Source organism: Pagrus major, chromosome 3 (assembly GCF_040436345.1).
Source record: "Pagrus major chromosome 3, Pma_NU_1.0".
NCBI classification, from domain to species: domain Eukaryota; kingdom Metazoa; phylum Chordata; class Actinopteri; order Spariformes; family Sparidae; genus Pagrus; species Pagrus major.
Genome location: NC_133217.1, coordinates 14,160,221 through 14,180,078, shown reverse-complemented (window position 1 = coordinate 14,180,078; position 19,858 = coordinate 14,160,221). Strand labels below are relative to the sequence as shown.

The 19,858-nt window shown below is 45.0% G+C and overlaps 1 protein-coding gene across 1 annotated transcript; it reads right to left on the bottom strand.

Moving 5' to 3' along the window:
• Positions 1 to 1,471: 1,471 nt before the first annotated feature.
• dlgap3 (discs, large (Drosophila) homolog-associated protein 3) lies at positions 1,472 to 18,868 on the bottom strand. Its single transcript, XM_073463328.1, has 12 exons — positions 18,010 to 18,868; positions 17,720 to 17,952; positions 10,746 to 10,960; positions 10,111 to 10,213; positions 9,302 to 9,518; positions 7,208 to 7,740; positions 5,957 to 6,051; positions 4,778 to 4,997; positions 2,974 to 3,268; positions 2,784 to 2,875; positions 2,420 to 2,566; positions 1,472 to 1,798 (listed from the first exon to the last, which is right to left on the bottom strand). The coding sequence occupies exons 1-12, from the start codon at positions 18,866 to 18,868 to the stop codon at positions 1,472 to 1,474; spliced, it is 3,336 nt and encodes a 1,111-aa protein (XP_073319429.1).
• Between the last annotated feature and the right edge of the window lie 990 nt (positions 18,869 to 19,858).

Here is a 19,858-nt window from a genome sequence, read left to right as displayed (position 1 = left end):
AACACTATCAAGTAGCTTCTTTTCTGTCGTTTCACATCTGATGGTTTCCTCTCTGTGATGACTCTTTGGAAGGGGTGTGGAGGGAGCTACATCGAACAGGACTCCTTTTTGTTTTCTTTTGCTCAGAGGAATCGTTCCCTCTCTCATCAGCCGTGTGCTAAATTAAGAGGACTGTACTTCAAGTTAGGTGAAGACTTTGCCAGCTCTCCTCCTTTTGCTTCGTCTTCTCAACTATGCAGACATGTCACGGGAAAGGTCCAATCTGAATATTTCGATAGAAGAGAAGAGAAAAGACACTGTGTGTCGAGGGAAAGAAAAAACTAAAGAAACTGATCTTCTCTCATGGCTGTTTCATCGCGTCTGCTAATTCCTGACTCAGGTGTAAGGAACGCTCTGCAGACAAAGTGGTGTTGGTTTGGGTCCTCATGTGACCACTTGGTGGTGCTATAGTCTCACAGTGAAATGGGGGCCTTCTCAGTAAAAGTCCTGAACAGCCACCAAAAATATATTCCCCCTAAAAATTCCCAGAAACCCCACCCCCGAACACTCGAGACTTCAGAGAGACTATGTAAAAAGCAAACGGCTCTGTCTTTTTTTATTCTGTGTCTGCGATGCTCTCTCGCTGTCAAGGCTATGATGCTACACGGCAAAAACTCCTTTTGGCAAAACATGAGTGTGCACACTATGTACAAATAGCACTTGCACATTCAAACAGCCTCACTGCTGAATGCTGAGGGTTGTCGGAGGACGTGAGGAACGAGGGGAAAGAGGCAGAAAATAGTTCCATATTCTTTGACTGGGTGCCTGGGTGGACAGATGGCACCTGGGTGAAAGGAGCCAGCTGTAGTTGACTGACTATGCTTGGAGGATGTTCTTTGGGGATTGCCAACCATCTGACTTTAAGGGCATTTAAACTGATGGTGAGAGTGAATCCATGTTTATCCATCCATACTGGTGCTATCCGTGAAGAGATGTATCTTAGTTGACACCGTTGCGAATGGCATTGAGGAGATGCCAACAAGGGATCCATTGGGAGATTCTGTCATCTCCTCACACAGAGGTTTTGTGCCTGTTAAGCCCTTTATTTGCAGTGATGGAGAAGTGCTAGGTGAACACGCACAGGCATGCTACTACTGCGTGAACCTCTGCTGACTACTGTTACAAAAGTGGACTCTTTCTTCTTTGTCGTCAGCCAAAAAGAATTCTTAAAAAAGTCCATAACTCACATCTGCTAGCTACCGTTTCAGGTCTAGGCTTCTGTATCAGTAAAACATCCAAATTTCAAGACACTAAAATGGCTGTCATTGCTTGTTTAATGAGCAAGAGAAGTGAATTAGCAGTTGTGGTAAGTGACATGATGGAAATGCTGAAGGGAGGGGAGAGGATAAACAGCAATGACCCGCAGAAGATCCAAAACTGGGCTCAGAGAAAGACCGAGATTGTTAGTGAGGGAAAGTGAGGAAGTGGACGCTCAGAGTCGAGTCTGGGCCTCTGGGATGTAGATCTCGATGCTGTCGGCGCTCTCCGTGGCCGAGTTCTGCCTAAAAGAGGCGGTACGCTTGGTCTGCAGCAGCCTCCTCCTCGCTTCTGTCCTCTGACGGTCCCCGAGGTCCAGGGACTTCTCCCTGATGGGTAGGGTATGTCCACCCAGGCGAGGCACCACCAGGCCCCCCGACACACCTCCTCCTCCTCCTCCTCCACCTCCGGCGCCACCATCCGCGCTGCTATCTGCCCGGAGGCTGCCGCTCACCCCGCCCGCTGGCTTCTTTGGTAAGGGAGGAGGAAGCTTCTTATCCTCCTGGCACGGCGATGGTGAGACGTAGATATATGATGACAACGGACAGTGGATTTATTGTGTCGGGTGGTGAAAAAAGTGGTTTGTACGAAAGGGGTCCCATGCAAAAAAAGTGGGGAGACACAAAGAATGTGACAGAGAAAGAGCAAAACCAACAACAAATAAGGTAAAATTCAAGTGAGGGACAATCACGGGCCGAGACATGACAGACAAATAACCAAAATCGACAATAAATAAGCACCTCAGCATGCATTGGCATAAAAGGAAATGAAATGGGAGAAGAAAACGCAAACAAAGATAATGAAAAAAGAAGAAAAGAGAGACAATTGTTAGTTTGTTATCAAGATTAAAGTCGTTGATCAGTGAGTAGACAATATTGTAACAGACAAGTACTCTCTTCTGTCTGACCAGCGGCAACAAATGCAAAATGCATTTAGATTTCTATCAGTTTAAGACTCCATTGTCTCGTGGCTCGACTCAGATCCTCTTGCTGTTCTGTATTTTCACAGCCTGTAAAGGCTCGGAGGGCACGACCATCTGCGCTACTCTTCTGCACACTGCCATCTTAGCTCTGGGGGAGCGCTTCAGGGAAACCAGGGCTGTTTGGACCCCCGGGCCTCTCACCTTCTTTTCAGGTGGGAGCCTCCAGTTCGAGTCCTTGAGCCTCTGGAGGTCCTGAAACTTGACCCTGACGTCCTCTATGTTGAGCTGGAGCAGGTCCCAGAAGCCTGCCAGGTCCTGAGAGGTGGGCTGGGGGTACGCTGATGGGTCCTGGGTGGGGGCACAGGGAGATGGGACACGACATGTGATGGGTGACAAAGTAATATGAGGATTCGTGAAAGACGACAAGATTACATAGGACCGATTTCTGCAGTAGTGCTTTTGCAGCCAAGCTAATTTTGCCCTGAGCAATAGTGAATGTGGGCAAAACCACACACCATATCTAATGTGTGTTGTCATGATTTCAGATGCAATCGCACATACTCACCACACTTTGTTGGCAGAGGCGGAAGAACTGCTGGACTTTCTGAGACATGAGCATCTGGGCACTGCCAACTGCATTTCGGATCAGCTCGAGAACTAGGGAGGAAACAGCACACGAGTACTTTTAGAAATCCAAGAATTATTCATCGTTTTGTCTTTATCTCTTATCCTTTTGATCGTCCTCCAAAACTCACCCTCTTCTGGCAACTCGTTCTCCTCTGCCTCTCTCTCCATGTTCTGGCACCAGCCCTCCATCCTCTCCACCTCCGTCTGCAGGAGTCGTAAGAAGAACTCTCCGTCTCTCATGCAGGGTGAGGCTCGGCCCGAGTCGGGCAGGCTCCGGGGGCCCTCCAGGGACGGCGTACCCGCCCAAGCTCTTTCAGAGGCGACGGGGAGAGGGGAGTGGGAGCGTGGAGGCAGGTGTGGGTGCTGGTGGGGCCGTGGGTCTGCTGGGCAGGGCTCAGTGGTGTAGCCACTCTGGATAAAGTCCTGGGGTAACATGAGTTACATGAGTGGCAATTAAATTTGACTGTAAGGATGAACTCCTCCCTCTAATATGTAATCATCAATGGATCATTGGCTCACTAACTAATGGATGATAAGGTACAGTAGTATTTGGACAGTGTGAGGACATCCAAGCGACTAAATGTCTAATATTTAATACTGTTTGATGTAATTATTTGGTACTAAATGCTTGGAGATTTATTATTTCATAGAAAAAGTTGAGCTTTAATGATAAGCAGATAACCAATATCTGATAATCAAGTCCAGCAATTCAAAATCCAAAAATGCAAAAACAAGGGAACAAGACAACACAAAAAAGTGAAAAAGGAAAGTCCATGACAAAACTAAAGAGAAATAAAAAACTGAAGACCAACCAGAAGCCACTGACAACAAAGTGGGAACACAGAGGACACATGGGGACCGTGGAACAGGCACAGGAACACAAGAGACGCAGGAAACATAGGACAAAAACAGAAAAACCAACGAAGAGTACAAGAAAAACACAGACTCAAATACACAGGGGCTAATGAACAAATGAAACTAGCATACACAGACAAAGGGTGGGAAAACAGACAAAGACAAGAAGTGGAAAGTAAAACATGACACAAAAGGATAAACTTTGAACATAAAATAAGAAGTCAACTGAGCTAAAACCTGGGACCATGACAGTTTGTTCCTTACTTTAAAAACAAACCATGTTTTTTGGTCAAGTTTAAAGGAATAGTTTGACAATTTTGGGGAAAAAAATGCGCATTTGCTTTCTTGCCGAGAATCAGAGGAGAGGATTGATGCCATGCTCACATCTGTTCATCAAATATGAAGCTAATGCCAGGAGATAATTAGCTTAGCTTAGCATAAAGACTGGAAAAAGGCAGAAAACACCTAGCCTGGATGTGGCCAAAGGAAACAAATCAGCCTAGCAGCACCTCTAAAGCTCACTAATTATTAACTAATTAACACCTTTGTTAAATCCTTCCGAAATTTGCAATTCATGGCCAGGCTAGCTGATTCCCCCTGTTTCCAGGCTTTGTGCTAAGCTAAGCTAATTGTCTCCTGGCTGTAGATTTGTATTCAACAGACAAACATGATAGTTGGTATTGTTTTTGTCATTTCTCAGCAAGACACAAGAGAGAAATGTCAACTGTTCCGAGCCAGTGGGGTTTTTGACCAGTAGTGGCAAAATGAAGCATTATCTTTAAACAGGCCTCCACTCTGCATGAGGTGAGACTGCATATGTAGACACATGAGCATGTGGTCATTAACAAACTCATTTTTGCCCAAGATTCATGCTAACCAGTAATTTACAGTTGGTTGCATCCAACAGCCTTTCAAGGCAACGAAGAGCTAACCAGCAAACACGAAGGTAAACAATGCAAGAAACAATCTGGAAATAATGCATTTTTTCACCTGAATCACAGAATATAGTTTAAAAGAACACCATCTTTAATCAAGGAGGACTCAGGTGATTAGTTTTGCGTATCATAGCACACTTACCTCTCTGTAGGCCCACTGTCCCTGTGTGTGGACGGTGCGGTGGCACTCTGTGTACTGGCTAGCGGACTCCGGCTCTGACGAGTGCCTTTGGAAGGAACAGCCGAACTGGAGACTCTTGTCCTGTGTTGGCACGGCAATGCTGAGCCCCGGGAAGCCCTCGGGGTCCAGGTCTGCCTGCACGCTCGCCGTCACGCTGTTGGAGCGCTTGAAACGAGCCCGCCTGCAACACGGGGAGTCACAGCAGGCCCAGAGGCCATCCAGTCACAAAGAGTATCACATGCAAACGCCTTTCTCAAATCACATTCCCCCGAATAATTGCACATTCCCATTTGAGCAGGGATAGTCATGCTGTCACAGCAGTCACTACGACTCAAGCGTTTGTGATAAGCCCTGCTAAATCCTCTGGCATATGACGCACCAGTGTGTGCAAATGTCATGTCAATGGACTCAGTGATGAGTGTTTACTCTATCACAAGTTCGTACCCCACCTCCCCTCATCCTTCTTTGCTGTCTGATGAGGTGCGAGGTGTGACTCAGATTTCCGTTCTCGCACTCCCGTTTTCTCCCCCGACTTCACACTGTCACCCGATGATTGCAGCAGGTGGGGGACATTGTTAACAGGTGCGTGATCAAACACTGCTCGGGGTTCGGGAGAATGTGATGTTACGACTGTTCGCATGCATGCGTGCGATTCTGACCCACAAGGCATGGTGGATATAATTAGGAGAAGGCCTGCATCACATGTGAAAATCATGTTGCGTGTACGACTTGCAGTAGTCATGGTTACAGTTGAAAAACAAGACTTCCTTGGAACAAAGTGTTACTGGGTTCAAGCTGTGATGTCTGATGAAATGTTAAATGAAATAATAGGATCTAGCCCAGAAATCAACCATAGGTGGCTGCACTGTTGGGCGCCCGGGAAATGAAGGCTTTTCAAATTACATATTAAAATTATTCACATAAATTACTCTGAAAAGACAAAAAGGTCTTGATGAGGCCACATATTTTGGGGCGAAGCTAAATTAGCAAATAAACAAACGCACATCTTAGTTTTCAAATTTGTGTCCATAATTAAGGGCAAGTTAAATGTCAGGCTAAATAAACACACTCCGAGTTTAGAAGAGATCTCAAGGATAAATACTTTTTCCCTGCTTTGACATTTAGTTGTGTTTTCATTACCTTTTGTCATCTTCCACTTGGACTCCTATAGAATGGACCTCTGTCAGAGCTTTGCCCTCCGCGTCTGAATCTGACAGAGTCTCTGAACTGTCGACCTGAAACAGAAGCAGCCACAAAGTGCCACGGTCAGAGCGCAGAGGGAACTGTTGAAACACGCAACCTAAAGGCTTCATACACAACTGGAATAAAAGGAGCAATTAGACTTTTTGGTATACATACTCATACAATTTGGGGCCTAGATGAGAAGATTGATACCACTCTCATGTGTGTCAATAGCACTTAACTTAGCAAATAATTGGAAACAGTTTGCCTGGCTTTGTCCTAATAGGCAGAACAGATCCACCAACCAGCACTGCTAAAGCTTGCTAATAGGTACAAAAAGCAAAGCACAAAAACAACAAGTTTTGGATTTCATCATGGTTTTACAGATATAATCTGTTAATTAGTGAGCTGTTGCTGAACAGATTTGTTGATGGTGGACAGAGCCAGGCTAGCTGTTTCAATCTGTTTTCAGTATCTTTGCTAATATGCAAACCAGCTCCTGGTGGTGGCTTCATATTTAACAGAGACACATGAGCAAATCCATAACAAGAAAGGAAATATTTGTAGTATATTTTTCAAAATGCCTAACTACTACTTTAATGTAGTTTAAATTAATTTTTAATTAAGTCGAGTGTGCCCGACTGCTGGTCACCAAGAAGCAGTTATAGATACATATGAATAGATTCGTCACGTTAATTAGTGAGTCAGGAGTGTTGGTAGCATATTTTTAGGCTGGCTAGCTGCTTCACCTGTTTCCAGTCTTTATGCTATGCTAATCAATTCCTGTCTTTGCTCCGTAGTAAATGCACAAACATGAAACTGGTAAATCTTCTCATCTTTCTCTTGGCAAATATTTATTTAACATGTTTCTTGTGTAATTATGATTGTATTTTGATTCTTGCTGAAATGATTAACCAATTGACATTTTAGTTTGGTCTACAGATAAACTTGGCATTTTGATAATGAATCATTTCAGTCATTTTTTTTTAAGCAAGAATGCATCACATCATTCACCATGTTTTGGTTTGAGCTTCTCAAATGCGATGATTTGACTGCTGTGGTCACACCAGCCAAGCAATCTGAAGACTTGTGAAGGGCATCTTTCACTATTTTCTGACATTTTGTGGATCAGAAGATTTAACAAATTGAAAAAAGACTAATTAGTTGCACTCTAATTACGATAGAGGTAGAGAGAATGTGCTTTCTCACCTGCACAGCTATGGACGGCCTCCACTTCCTCCCACCACGTCCGTCGTCCCCAGCTTTACTCAGCACTATGCTGTTCTGAGGCAGCGATACCGACTTCCCCAGGCTGCCCCCGACCCTGCTGTCCCTCTCGCGGGCCGGCCTCGGTGGCCCCTCCAGCAGGCTGTCAGCTGAGCTGCTGTGTTTGGCCCTCACCCCAACTCCTGGACCCCCTCCATAGGGCACCAGCTCCCGCGAACCCCTAACCCCATCTAGGCTCTCTGCCGAGTTACTGTGCTGTCGGGATCTTCCAGGGCCCGTGGCGGTGTAGTAGCCTCCTCTGGAGGTTCGACCTAAGGGGCCGTCAGAGCTGCCCAGGTCCACGGAGTTGCTGTGCTGCTTGGGGCGCCCGGGGCCTGAGACTGAGGTCAGCTGTCCGCTGTTCTGGAAGTAGGCATCCTGGGTGGACTCGGTGCTGCTCTGGGCTCGCACCGAGAGCGAAGACTTGGACATGCGAGGTGGGAGTGGGGGAGGAGCACCTTTACGATAAGGAAAGACTGAAGTGTCAGAAAAGAGGGAGAAAGAAGGACAGAAGCACAGTGGGCTGTTAAAGGCAACATGGGTACTATATCAAGAGGGAACAGGGGAGGTGGATACTTACAAAAGGGACAGACTGAAAGGAGAAGGTGAAAGGAATGGTAAAAAGAGGAAGTTGTTGACATGAAATGCAGAGAGAAGGAGAGAAAACAACAAAATCAATGAGAAATAATGCCAGTGCAGGATGACAGAAAGATTTACAAATGGACCTCAAAAAGCGCTCCGTCTTTTCACCAAAAATCAGCTTGTGGTTTGATTTTCAGAGAGCGGCAGGGAGTGAAGTGGTGGGAGAGACAGACATGACGGAAGTGGCAAAAGAAAACCTCTTCCCCTGAGCTAACTTAACTCTGCTTCTTAAGGAGATAAAGCAATTTCCTGAGAGAAATATTAAAATGAGAAGCGCAGATTCTGCCTTCGTTCACTAACACACACACGCACGCACGCACGCACGCACGCACGCACGCACGCACACACACACACACACACACACACACACACACACACATGGTTTATTTTCAAGCATCTTCATCACCAGCCAGCTTGTCACAGTTTACAAAGATTCCTAACCATGAAGCTCTATAAGCGCCAGTGTGTGTGTGTCTGTGTGTGTGTGTGTGGGGGGGGTGCGCATGTATTCAGGGTTATGTGTGATTTCAGATTGCGTACTGTGCACAAGTGTGTTTGCGGTCGATGTATATGACACCTCACAGAGGCTTTAATAAGTATCGGGGGGGGATTTGCTGGTCTAAGCCTAGCAATTGGAGTCCTGTGAGGCACTAGAGTGGCTCTGCAGTCTACACACACACACACACACACACACACACACACTCTATCAGAGATTATTGGAGATGCAAAGTATATTAGGCTTGAGTAAGAGTGTGATTGCAGAGATTAAACAAAAAATGATCATACAAAAAACACAAAATACACAAAACCAGACATTTTTCAGACGAAGAAGAGAAGAAGAATGATACAGAGTGAGAAGGCGAAAGAACGACGCACACATACTATAGATAGAGAAGCAGCTGGAGACTCTAACTTATCATCATAATCACAAGTGTTTCTGTACCTATTACTGAGCCTGAGAAACCTGCAATCGCACAAGGGAGGGTGACAGGAGAGAGGAGATGCAGAGAACAAAGAGCATGCACAATAACATAACATACACGTCTATGCTTATAGCACACACATACTGTATACACACAAACACAAAGATAGTGCCGCGGAGGAACAGAAGGCTTGGGTGAAAAAGTGAGATCATAGAGATCAAAAGAATACAAGAGAAAAAAAGGTTTGAAATTAAAAATGGATGCATTCATTGAATGTTGCTTTGCAGTGAGTGCATGTGTGAGGTTTGTGCATGTGTGTCAGAGTCTTTTGTCGAGGTAAGCAGACACAAGCTGTCACAAAATCCCCTCTCCCACTGGCTGTCCGACTGTGTCTCCCACCAGGTTGCCACCACATAAGAAGACAACCACACATCTCACACACACACAGCACTACACCACACCGCACACTCACCGGCCCCGCCCTTGATGCTTCCCTGGGGGCCCGACATGGAGAAGACGGAGAGGCAGTCGTCGTCCTGGGAGCAGCCGGCCTGGATGGCGCGCACGTAGCTGTGGCTGCGGGTGCGGAACACGCCGGGGAGATCCAGGGCCTCGACGGCTTGAGACTCCACCTCCCCGAACATGGTCTCACACACCGACTCAAACTGACGGTTCAACGTGTCTCCCAGCTGAAGGACGAGAGACACACTGCTGTAGTCAAGACCCCGATTCAAAAACATAATTAAAGGAGACATATTGCGCTCATTTTCAGGTTCATAATTTTATTTTGGGTTACTACTAGAATATGTTTACATGCTTTAATGCTCAAAAAACATCAGTTTTCTCAATCTGTGCTTCAACACTGTATTCTCCCTCTGTCTGAAACACTCTGTTTTAGCTCCTGTCTCTTTAAGGCCCCCCCTGCTGAATACATAGTCTGCCCTGATTGGTCAGCTCACACATGCCTGAGCCAGCACCGCTAACAACAATATAACAGCTGTGCTGAAGTATTTCTTCTGTACCAAACTTGCTGCTAGGCAGAAATTATGCAAATGTGTGACATGGTGATGTAGTGTGTTGTCATAAAGTCAACGTTGATGAGGCGTTTCAGGAGCAGTGTTTTTTGTGGGAGAGAGGAGCTTCTGTTGGTGCAGAGTTTGACCTGTTTAACTTAACAGACCTCTTACATGCAACACCCCATACAAAACACTGAATAAATGGATAAAAGCAATAGAGCGTAATAGGTCTCCTTTAATACAAATAAACAACATTATTTGTTACCTGTGAGCTGGTCAGAGAGCGAGTGTAACTGCGAGAGCGGGTGTGGGTTTTGGGTGTAGTTCGGCTGTTGGGGTAGGAGTCCGTGCACTGCTTACATGAGTACCTGGAGGAAACAAATAATACACGTCATCAGCTTTCTGTTACATGACGACACAGAGATTTATTTCTTACTTACTTCATTCTGGCTGTAGAATCTTCAGCTGTGTCAACATGAGTCAAAAACCCATTTTGTTTGTAACATTCAGCACCAGCTAACACCATTTGGTAAACTACAGCTGTCACATTAAATGTCACTGAGTCAGGCTCCACAACTTTGCCACCTGCAGAAATCCTAGTGCAAGTGTTGTGACGCTGCATCCCCATGTCAAGTGGGAAAAAACTGCAGTGATTCATGTTATAACTATAATTTGTTTATCTTACTTGAAATCAGTCTGAACATTTGAGTAAACATATTTTACTTATGCTAAGTGCACATAAATCTCAAACCTCTGAGTCATATAAGAAGGTACCCACAATAGGAGGAAACGAATGCTACTTTTCTGTGGTTTTTAAAATATTGGATTTTTGGATTATGGGATTCAGCCGCTGCTTTTTAAAAACCCTCACACAAACAATCCATGTGTCATGACATTGACCTTTGATCCATGCTGATAGACCGTCTGAAGGCGTCCCTCTGCGCAATCAGGGTGGACTTCGGCGAGGCTTTCGGGCTGGTGTCTGAGTCAGCGCTGTCGTCATCGCCCATGGCCTTGATGTAGCTGCCGCTCCGCATGCGGCGGCACGGAATCTCCCCTCCGCTGTCGCCCGCACCGCCACCGCCAAACCCACCTCCCCAGTCTTCTGATGGGACCTGAGGCACAATCGCAGTCACAAAAACATTCACATAGTCACAGGTAAGGTAAGAGAAGGGCCGAGGAGGCTTAAAGGGTAAGTTCAGCCAAAAGTTTGAATTCAGTCATTATCTACTCACCCTCATGTCGATGGAAAGACAGGAGAAGTTTGGTAGTCCACAAAACATTTCCCGAGCTTCGCATCAAAACAGCGTCACAGCATTTTCTCAAACAATTGACGTAAATGTGGACTTGATGGGATGGGGTTTTAAAACGTAAAAAAAAAACAACTGAAAAAAAATATAAAATGGCTCCATACACAGCATAAGCAAACTAAAGCAGAAATCTTTAATGTAGCTGCTAAGCTAAAAGCATTAGCACACAGCTCGACAGTCGTCAAGGATGCTAATAGCATCTTCTCCAATCAATTTGGGATCTTGAGACTTCTGAAAACTTATATTATGCTGGAGAAGCTGTATGGAGCCATGTTTTTTGGGGTAATTTTTTTAATGTGTTAAAACAAGTCCCCATCTACTTCAGTTGTTAAGGAGAGTGCTGAAACACTGTTTTGCTGTGAAGCTCCAGAAATGTTTTTCTAACTTTGAAACCACACCCAATTTTTTTTATCGGCATGGAGGTGAGTAGATGATGACAAAATTTTCATTTTCGGGTGTACTTATCCTTTAATCTGCAACAATATGGTGAGTTCAATTGTACGACCATGTAGTGTACAAACATGGTCAAACTCAGTTTTAGTAATATTTTCCATAAATGGGTTAAGAACAGTTAAAATGAGTTTAAAGTAAGTATGCATTCTTCTTCTACACCAACTGTTAAGGGAAAAGTTTACTCACAATGTGAATAAATTAGTGTTGAGATATTGAAGATGTTTTGCTGCACTGTCGCCAGCTTCTTCACAATATCTGTTATTAAATTCAAAAGACTTCTCAGAACAGAAATATATTTCATCAGTGAAAAATATTTCACGCCTCGAACCGGAGGAAAACGATGACTCAGACGTACAGTCGTGGCACACGTGCACCCGGAGTAAAGCCAACACACCAGCACAGACAGCTCAAGCATGCTCATGCACACGATGAGAGCACGCACTCACACACATGCACATGTATGCATACGTAGGAGATGATGAAAAAGAAAGAGAGAAAGGGACAAAGGGACTTACAGAAAGAGAGAAACTCTGACAGCTGGAGAAACACTGACACAGAGAAGGAGAAACAGCGTGAGCCAGAAGCCGACAGACGGAGAGCAAATAAACACACACACACACACACAAAGGCAGGTAGACGAAATGTAGGTACACAGACAGGGAAGGTGGCGGACAGAGAGACAGACAGGTGTACAGGGTGACGAAACAAAAAACAGAGAAGCTGAGGCTTAAAGGGGCAGAGAGCAGGAAGACAGACAGGTCGACAAATGAGAAAACAAAATGAGAAGCTCACACACAGGAACACGGAAACTAAGGGGGAAGACGATGCGATCAATGAGGAGCAATGAGCTGAAACAAAAAAAGAGACAGACTCTGCGGCCATCTTATGGAGTTTCTTCAAATAAGTCAGAATGCTCTTTAAATGTTACCACTCTCTGGTCTGTTGTTGTTTGTCAGAAGAAAAACATCTAAGGCTATGAATAAAGCTGTGAGATATTTTCTGGCAAATTCATACGAGGTGACTTATCCTGCCTGAAATACACATCTCTAATTCAACAATACTCGAAACATTCCATGATATGCAAAACACAACATCTGATATATTACTACGTAAAAAGACGTTGTTGCAGTGAAGTATTGGTGAAGTAATTACATTTATATAAACCAGCAGACAAAGAGCAGATTTACCAATGTTTTTGACATGTTTCTGGCCTCCTGAAGAACACAGGTCCAGTATTCACTTACCTATTTGCTGTAATTTGATTTCGACCAACACCTAGCTGTTGTTACTTTCATCACCAGCCGGTTGCAGGTGGTGTAATATTGGTTCATCTGAGCTTACTTTCTTGTTAAAATGGGTTTGATGTGACAGGGAGTTTGTGAAGTAGAAAGCTAAAGTGTGTTAAAGAGAGAGCTTGGTAGAGCTGACATTAACACGGTGATCATTTCCCAGAAAAAGTCAAGTCAAGATGTCCTGTCATGGTTCAGAAACAGTTCAGCAAAGAGATACACTGTGCTGATGTCCAACATGGCCGTCAGCTAGACGTCCTACCATCATCAAAATATGACATTACCATGATCGTTGCATGTTCAGCTATCCTGCTTGAGTTTTTGTACGCAGTGCTTTCAGCAGCTCTATAAATCCTCAAGTGCAGCTTTAAATTTCATCACTGTGGAGCACCACTCAGTTGGATATGTAAATATGTGTGTGTGTGTGTTTACTGTTTGATCCCGCTTGTTTTCCAGTAGAACGAAAGCTTCACACCTTCTAACAGGAAGCAACGGCAGCCGCTTGAGCTGAAAACCCCATCTTTTAGTTTTTGCAAACGCTGTGAGGTGTGTAGCCTCACACAAGCATGTGATCAAGCCACCTACACACACTGACACACACACACACACACACACAGTCAAGGCCCCAGGGTTTGGCATCCAGTTGAGTGTGTGTTTTTAAGGTCATCACTTAAAAGATGATTCAGCCTAATCTCCCGATCCCCCTGGCCTTCTACTATCTCTCTCGTTTTCTCATCCTGCTCTTTCTCTCCTCCTCTCGCGTCGCCCCTTGGCTACCATCACCTCCTTTATCTCTCCTCTATCCCTCAGCTTGCTCTGCTATCTCTGCATCCCTCTACCTTGCTCTTTCCCCCTCGATCTTTGTCCCTCTCTCACTCTCCGTCGCCGTCTTCATTTCACTCTCGCTCCATATTCCTCGTTTTTTATCATCCCTTATCTATCAGACACAGGCCGAGGGGATGGGAGAGGCTTAGGGAACGGAGAGCACCGGGTTGTGATGCCACACATCGTGATTGCCGTTGACACCATGGGAGAAAACCTTGCACATGTCCCTCTGCCTCTGACCAGGATAATTCAGACTTGTGAAGATTAAATCACTTTTTTTTTTTTTTTTTTGCTCCTTTCAATTTCACTTCGAGCTGCTTCCCTTGATTTTGTGAGGCAAAATTGAGCGACGACCCACAGTGGACTTAAGTATAAGTCAGTATAAGCTTGTACATACAGCACGTTATAAAATATTATTGGTAGCTTGGGAGTACGATTATTTTGTGAGTTCGAGACTACATCCATGACTTTGTGATCACCAAGTTTTGCGATGGAAACAAAGGCACATTCATTTTTTCGTTAGTCAGACCAACAAACCTGATGACAGCATTGTATAGGAGGATCTTTGACATTAATCTCTTATGTCCTTTTCTTTGTTGGGGTTTCCATGGCAAGATATTTCTTAATTCTTTAACTGAACAGCAAAACGTCTGACCAGACATAAGATGTAGAATAATGATAAATAAGAAGAATGCCAAGAATAAATGTTATTCCTCCACACTCCACACAATGTTTTGGAGGACTAAAACTGCCAAAATCAGAAAAGAACAAAAACATAATCAAAGGTTTCAATAAATAAATTAATATTCATTTGTAAAATGGAACATAAATTGATATTTCTGCTTTTGTCTGCTCTTTATTTATTTACCTTTGTATTAATTCAACTATTTATTTACTTTCCCATTTAATTTCTAACATTTTAAATGAATGAATTTATCAATGTATCTTATTCTGCATTCTCCATTTGCATCCCCCCATTTATTTCCACAAACGTACATATTTCTTTATTTTCCCTTTTACATTTCTTCATCAATTTCTTTTTCATTAAGCAAATGAGGGGTCCAATCACAGCACAGTTGGACAGAAACTGAGCGTCTTGGAACCAGGACTCTGATCTGGATCAAATGTTATGGAGCCAAATTAATCAAATATATCAATTTATGTCACATTTTCAGAAATAGCAATGCCTCTATTTATTCTAATCTTGTTTTTGGTGCATTTAATGGCATATATATTTATCTAATTATTTCCAATTTGGGCAGTTTCAGTCCTCCACACAGCATCTTGAAAATGCATGTGGGCCAAGACATTTTCAATGAAAGGCAGATCAAATTATTACAATTTTTAAAGTTTTAAAAGTCACAAGTTCAACCTGAAAGTTACATTTTTGATCCTGATGAACTTGAATGTGAAGCAGCCCTCCTGCTTCTCTAGAGACAGCTGGCAGGAGAATTTCCTCCATCTTTAAAGCATTGAAAAGGCCACCTCTATCCTCAGGGACGAGACCAGGATGCAAGCGAGACTCGGTCCATCCTAGACTCACAAGAACACAGATCCTTCTCCCAGTGTCATGCTGTCAGCACGCCTGCTCATTCTACATGTTCTACCAACCTGAGATCTCCCTGCCTAAAGCATCTATCCTCGAGCCATTAGCATCTGCGTGGATGCTGACATGACATGTGTGCACCCCTTCACCCTCCTGTTGGCTTGTTATTCTTCTTCGTGTTATTTGTTTATGAAGATGTGAACATGTGAGCAGTGGATTTAAGATGTGAACACAAAACTGACCATTTAATATAAGCGGATATGGTGAATTGTTAGCAATTTTACACAACCAGCATAAGCGGAGCATTGTTAGCATTCATTTGGATATCAATATTCAGCTCCGTTATTTGTTGCCACTAACACTTGAGGGAAATATCCGCCTCTTTAGCTGCCAAGTGCTCCACATATGTTCACCAGTTCGCCACTATCACTGTCTGTGACAGTGTTACTGCGAGAATAAAAACATCTAGGGCCTCTTTAAAGTTTAAGGTTGTTGAATGTATGATATCTTGTCTTTACACACTCTGACTGCACTTGTCCTGCAGCAGAGAACAAGACTTCAGTTTGGAGCCGCTGCTTCAACATGGCACCTGAGCTGCTGTTTGTCCTGAGGTCTGGCACTGGTGGAGTAGACCTGAACAACTCTATATCTGCAGCTCCAGGACGCCTTCTGCTCTGAACCCACGGATCAATCTGGCTGACTTCAGCATATCTAAGCTCGGCACAAAAATTCCATCTCCCCCTCTTCTCGCGAAACTGCAAGTGACGCCTAGAGATATGAGAGAGTCTGCAGCGGGGAAGTTCATTTCATGTCCTAAGGTGTGAATGTGACGGTAGCCTGAGGCACACAGGCAAATTGTGTGGGGTTTGTCCTTTGAAAACGGTAACACACACACAGTTGCGCTCTCTCTGTCTCTTCTATCAGCAGACCTCAGCTGTGTCTAAAGGATGAGAGTTGGAAAAACACCAGGGACTCCTGTGGCTACCTGCTGTTCCCGCAGAAACACAGCCTGCATGGCGGCTCTACCTCAGCACAGCTGGAGGTTTGTGTGTGCATGTTTGTGTGTTTTGTGTGTGTATACTCTGTCAGCAGGCTCCATAGGTACCAAGTAGTAGCCATTAGCTTTTCATTTAAGATAATTTGTGTATACAACATGAGAGAAAGGGGAAAAGTTGCATGTGTTGGGTACAGAGACAGACTTTAAATAATCATTGCGTGGGTGAAAATTGCTGACTTACAGCAAAATATCAAGACAGTACATAGAGCCTCTCAGCTGGTAGCTCAGTTTTCACGTCATATATTATCTTGTATAAAAAAGGGCTTTAACAACCAGCAAACACCTATATATAACTGGATAGAGGAGAGTGTCAGTGTCCAAATTATTTACATTGATTATTTTCACTCTTGCATGCACTACATTTCCCATCATGCCTGTCATGGAGTCAGTGAGTTCTGCTGTTCTTAATTGTTTCATGTCGGTGTTCCCGACTATCAATCTAAAGGAAAACGTGGATGGAAACTCTTGCTTGTTTGGCAAGTCTCAAAGTCTTTACGAGCATTGACTGAGGACCCTAAAGTGGATGATTTAAAGGTGCAATGTGTACAAATTGTAGATGAAAACATTAAAACATAACAACAACAAACAATTTAGAACGCCAACTTTACTTGAACAAATAATTTCCCTAAAACACTGACTTTACGTATTTCAATTACATAAAATTCCCATCTAATTCTATTACATACATTGTAAAGGTAGTAAGTAATCCATTATGTAATGCAACTGCATAAACTTAATTTAAGCAGACTTGAAGACTTAAGTTATTCAATTTATTTGCATCAACTCAATGTGATAGAAATACGTTGCATGAAGATATACTTTAAGTAGAACTTCTGTCAAAGAAATAGATGGAAATTTTATGTGATTGAAATGCAACGCCTTCAGTTTGGACAGCAAGCTTCGGACATCGTGTCACATTGGACGCATGCATGGCGTAAGAACACATTGTTAGGTGAATCAAATTGTGTTGAGATTCATTGTGAAAGAGGACAAAAAAATGGTCCATTTGACTGTTATTAGGTAGGATGTGAAGTTATAAGAAGCTTTATGATATCAGGAAATCATCAGAATCAAGATTTATGAACATATTTGGAAACATTGGAAACACTGTTATCACTGAAAAGAGGGTTTGAGTAAGTTGTGACTCTGAGAAGAAGGTGTGAAATAGAGCTGGGAAATAATGGTACATGGTGAGACTCATTCTTAAGTTCTGTGTGAGAACACAGCAAAGTGTTGTTTTTATGATGGTGTCTGTTGTCCTGATGTGGGGGAACCTTGCAATATTGCTCCTCTTTGCCGCAGGTCAGCACTGAGCAGCAAACAGTCGCACTATATTCTCTCTGTACACACAAACACACACATACACAGTGTTAGACATGCAGGCACTCACACACCTGCAGGTAGTGGAAGGTCCTCTCCTTCAGCTTACTCTCCACGGGCACAAGGGCTTTGTCGTAGCCTCCTCCCCTGGTGGAAGGGTACACCTCCCTGGCCTGACTCACTGTCATGGCTGACCAGGTGCTCCTTTTCAGGGAGTGGCCGTGGTGCCCGTGGTGTCCCCCTCCATCATTCCCAGCCAGAGCTATTGTGGTACAGGCCACACACTCCCCAGGCCCCGGCCCTGGCCCTGGCCCTGGCCCTGGCCCTGGCCCTGGCCCCGGCCCCGGCCCCGGCACCGGCCCACCGCCGCGTTCCTTGGGCCTCTTCATGGTGAGCTCCTGGATGGCTGCGTCCAAGCTCTCGTGTCCGCTGGGATACCCCCGTCTGCCCCCGGTGACCAGGAAGCTGCTGTCACTGTCCAGATTGTCATCAGAGCTCCACCAGCCTGCTGTCCTGCTGCGATGGCGTCTGCCTGACTCGTGCCGCGAGTCTCCGCTCTTGCTGCGCTCTCGGGACTTGCTCCTTCGGGTGGAGCGAGGCTGGTGACCCGAGTAGTGGCCTCCACCGTCCTCCCCTCCACTCCTGTGGCCCCCTCCTCTCTCGCCACGGTAGTCCCCGCCTCCTCTCGTGCCGTTGTACTCACGTTTAGATGGTGCCTCCAGGGAATGGGACTTGGCAAAGAGACGCTGCACAGAGTTGACCAAGTGGCGGATACGTGAGGGGCTCTCACTGCGCTGCTCGGCGCCCCCACTGGTGGTGCGCTGGTACTGCAGTGTGTGGAAGCCATCAGGATGAAAGGGCCCCTGCTTCTCAAACTGGTCTATCAGATTCGGGGGAATGCGGTGCATCTTCCCTCCGTGGCCAGACAGGCACTCCTCGCAAGAGTCAAACGACTGGAGAGGCGGGTGTTGGCTGGGGTGTGAGCGGGGGAAGGTCCCCCCTCCGGAGTGGCTATGGGAGTGCGAATGTGAGTGGGAATGATGCCGCTCAAGCGCCAGGGCCTCGGCCGGACCTGGAGGGTAATAGTGGCCATCGCTGTGACCCTGGTAGTAGTCTCTGCCCGGGCCATCACAGTCCTCAGGCGCGCAGTGGCAGGGCCCTCCTCCGCCACCACCGGAGGAGGAATGCTGGGACATGCTACGGCTGACATGGTACCCTTTCATAGGCGCCGGGGCGTGGTGGGCCGTCCGGGCCGAAAGGGGGCGCTGCGGGCGTGACAGGGCTGCACCGGTCTCACCTGCAGGCACAGAAAGAATCACCATTCAGGTCTTGACAGCAGGGAACACACTGTATTTATGGATAACATATCAAATAATTGAATCTAGCGTTCAGTCTTGCAATCAGAAATATTTTTCCGTCTCATTACACAGAATAATCGTGAGATGATGAGTAGCTGTTGCTGATCACTCGTCTGTTACCTCAATTGCTGCTGCACTTGATTTGAAGTGCCATAACACACCCAAACAGTGATAAGATCTTTTCAAAATAAGATTCAGAGTGAGTACAGGTATAAATAACGTATTTGACGTTTTAACACTGTTTATGTCTGTGTGAGACACAAAGGTAGGAGGTGCAGGAGTGTAATTCATGGCATGACTTCGTAGATTGATGTCCAGATTGTTTTCTCTCTTCAGTCAAGTGGCCGGCTAAATTGAAAGTGAGAACAATGTTTTTTTTCCTGTTCTGATTAACATTTTTATTGATTTTGCACTTCATTTTTTAACGCAACCAAAGACAAACAGCGCAATAGTGAGGATTCATCCCGTGGGCTACAATAACAGCTCTCTTCTTCTCATTCATCTCAAAGACTGCTGGGCTGATAAATCAAGAATATTAGCCTTTCTGTCTCTCTCACGGTGTATCTTCACTTCCTGTCTCGCTCTCCTGTTTATCATTATATTTATCGGCCCAGCACTCCTTGTTGTTGCCTCAATCCACGCCTGCGGGGATTCTCTGAGAATTCACATGAGTTACAGCTGAGGAAAACAGTGCTTTTATTGATCACATGCATCCTAGTCCAGGGGAGATAGAGAGCGTCCAAGCATATTTGCAAACGTCTGTTGCGAATTCACAGCTGAGCAATGACGTGATTCACAATTTCCAGGTGAGCGGGCAAGGAGAAACGTGCAGAGGAGGATGGGACCTTCTCCAGA

Coding starts and splice junctions, on each gene's coding strand:
- dlgap3 (XM_073463328.1), bottom strand. CDS start 18,868: ATGAAAGGGTACCATGTCAGCCGTAGCATGTCCCAGCATTCCTCCTCC. Junction 9,519..10,110: donor GCTCTCTGACCAGCTCACAG/GTAACAAATAAT, acceptor CTCGTCCTTCAG/CTGGGAGACACGTTGAACCG. Junction 1,799..2,419: donor GGCTCCCACCTGAAAAGAAG/GTGAGAGGCCCG, acceptor TCGCCGTGCCAG/GAGGATAAGAAGCTTCCTCC.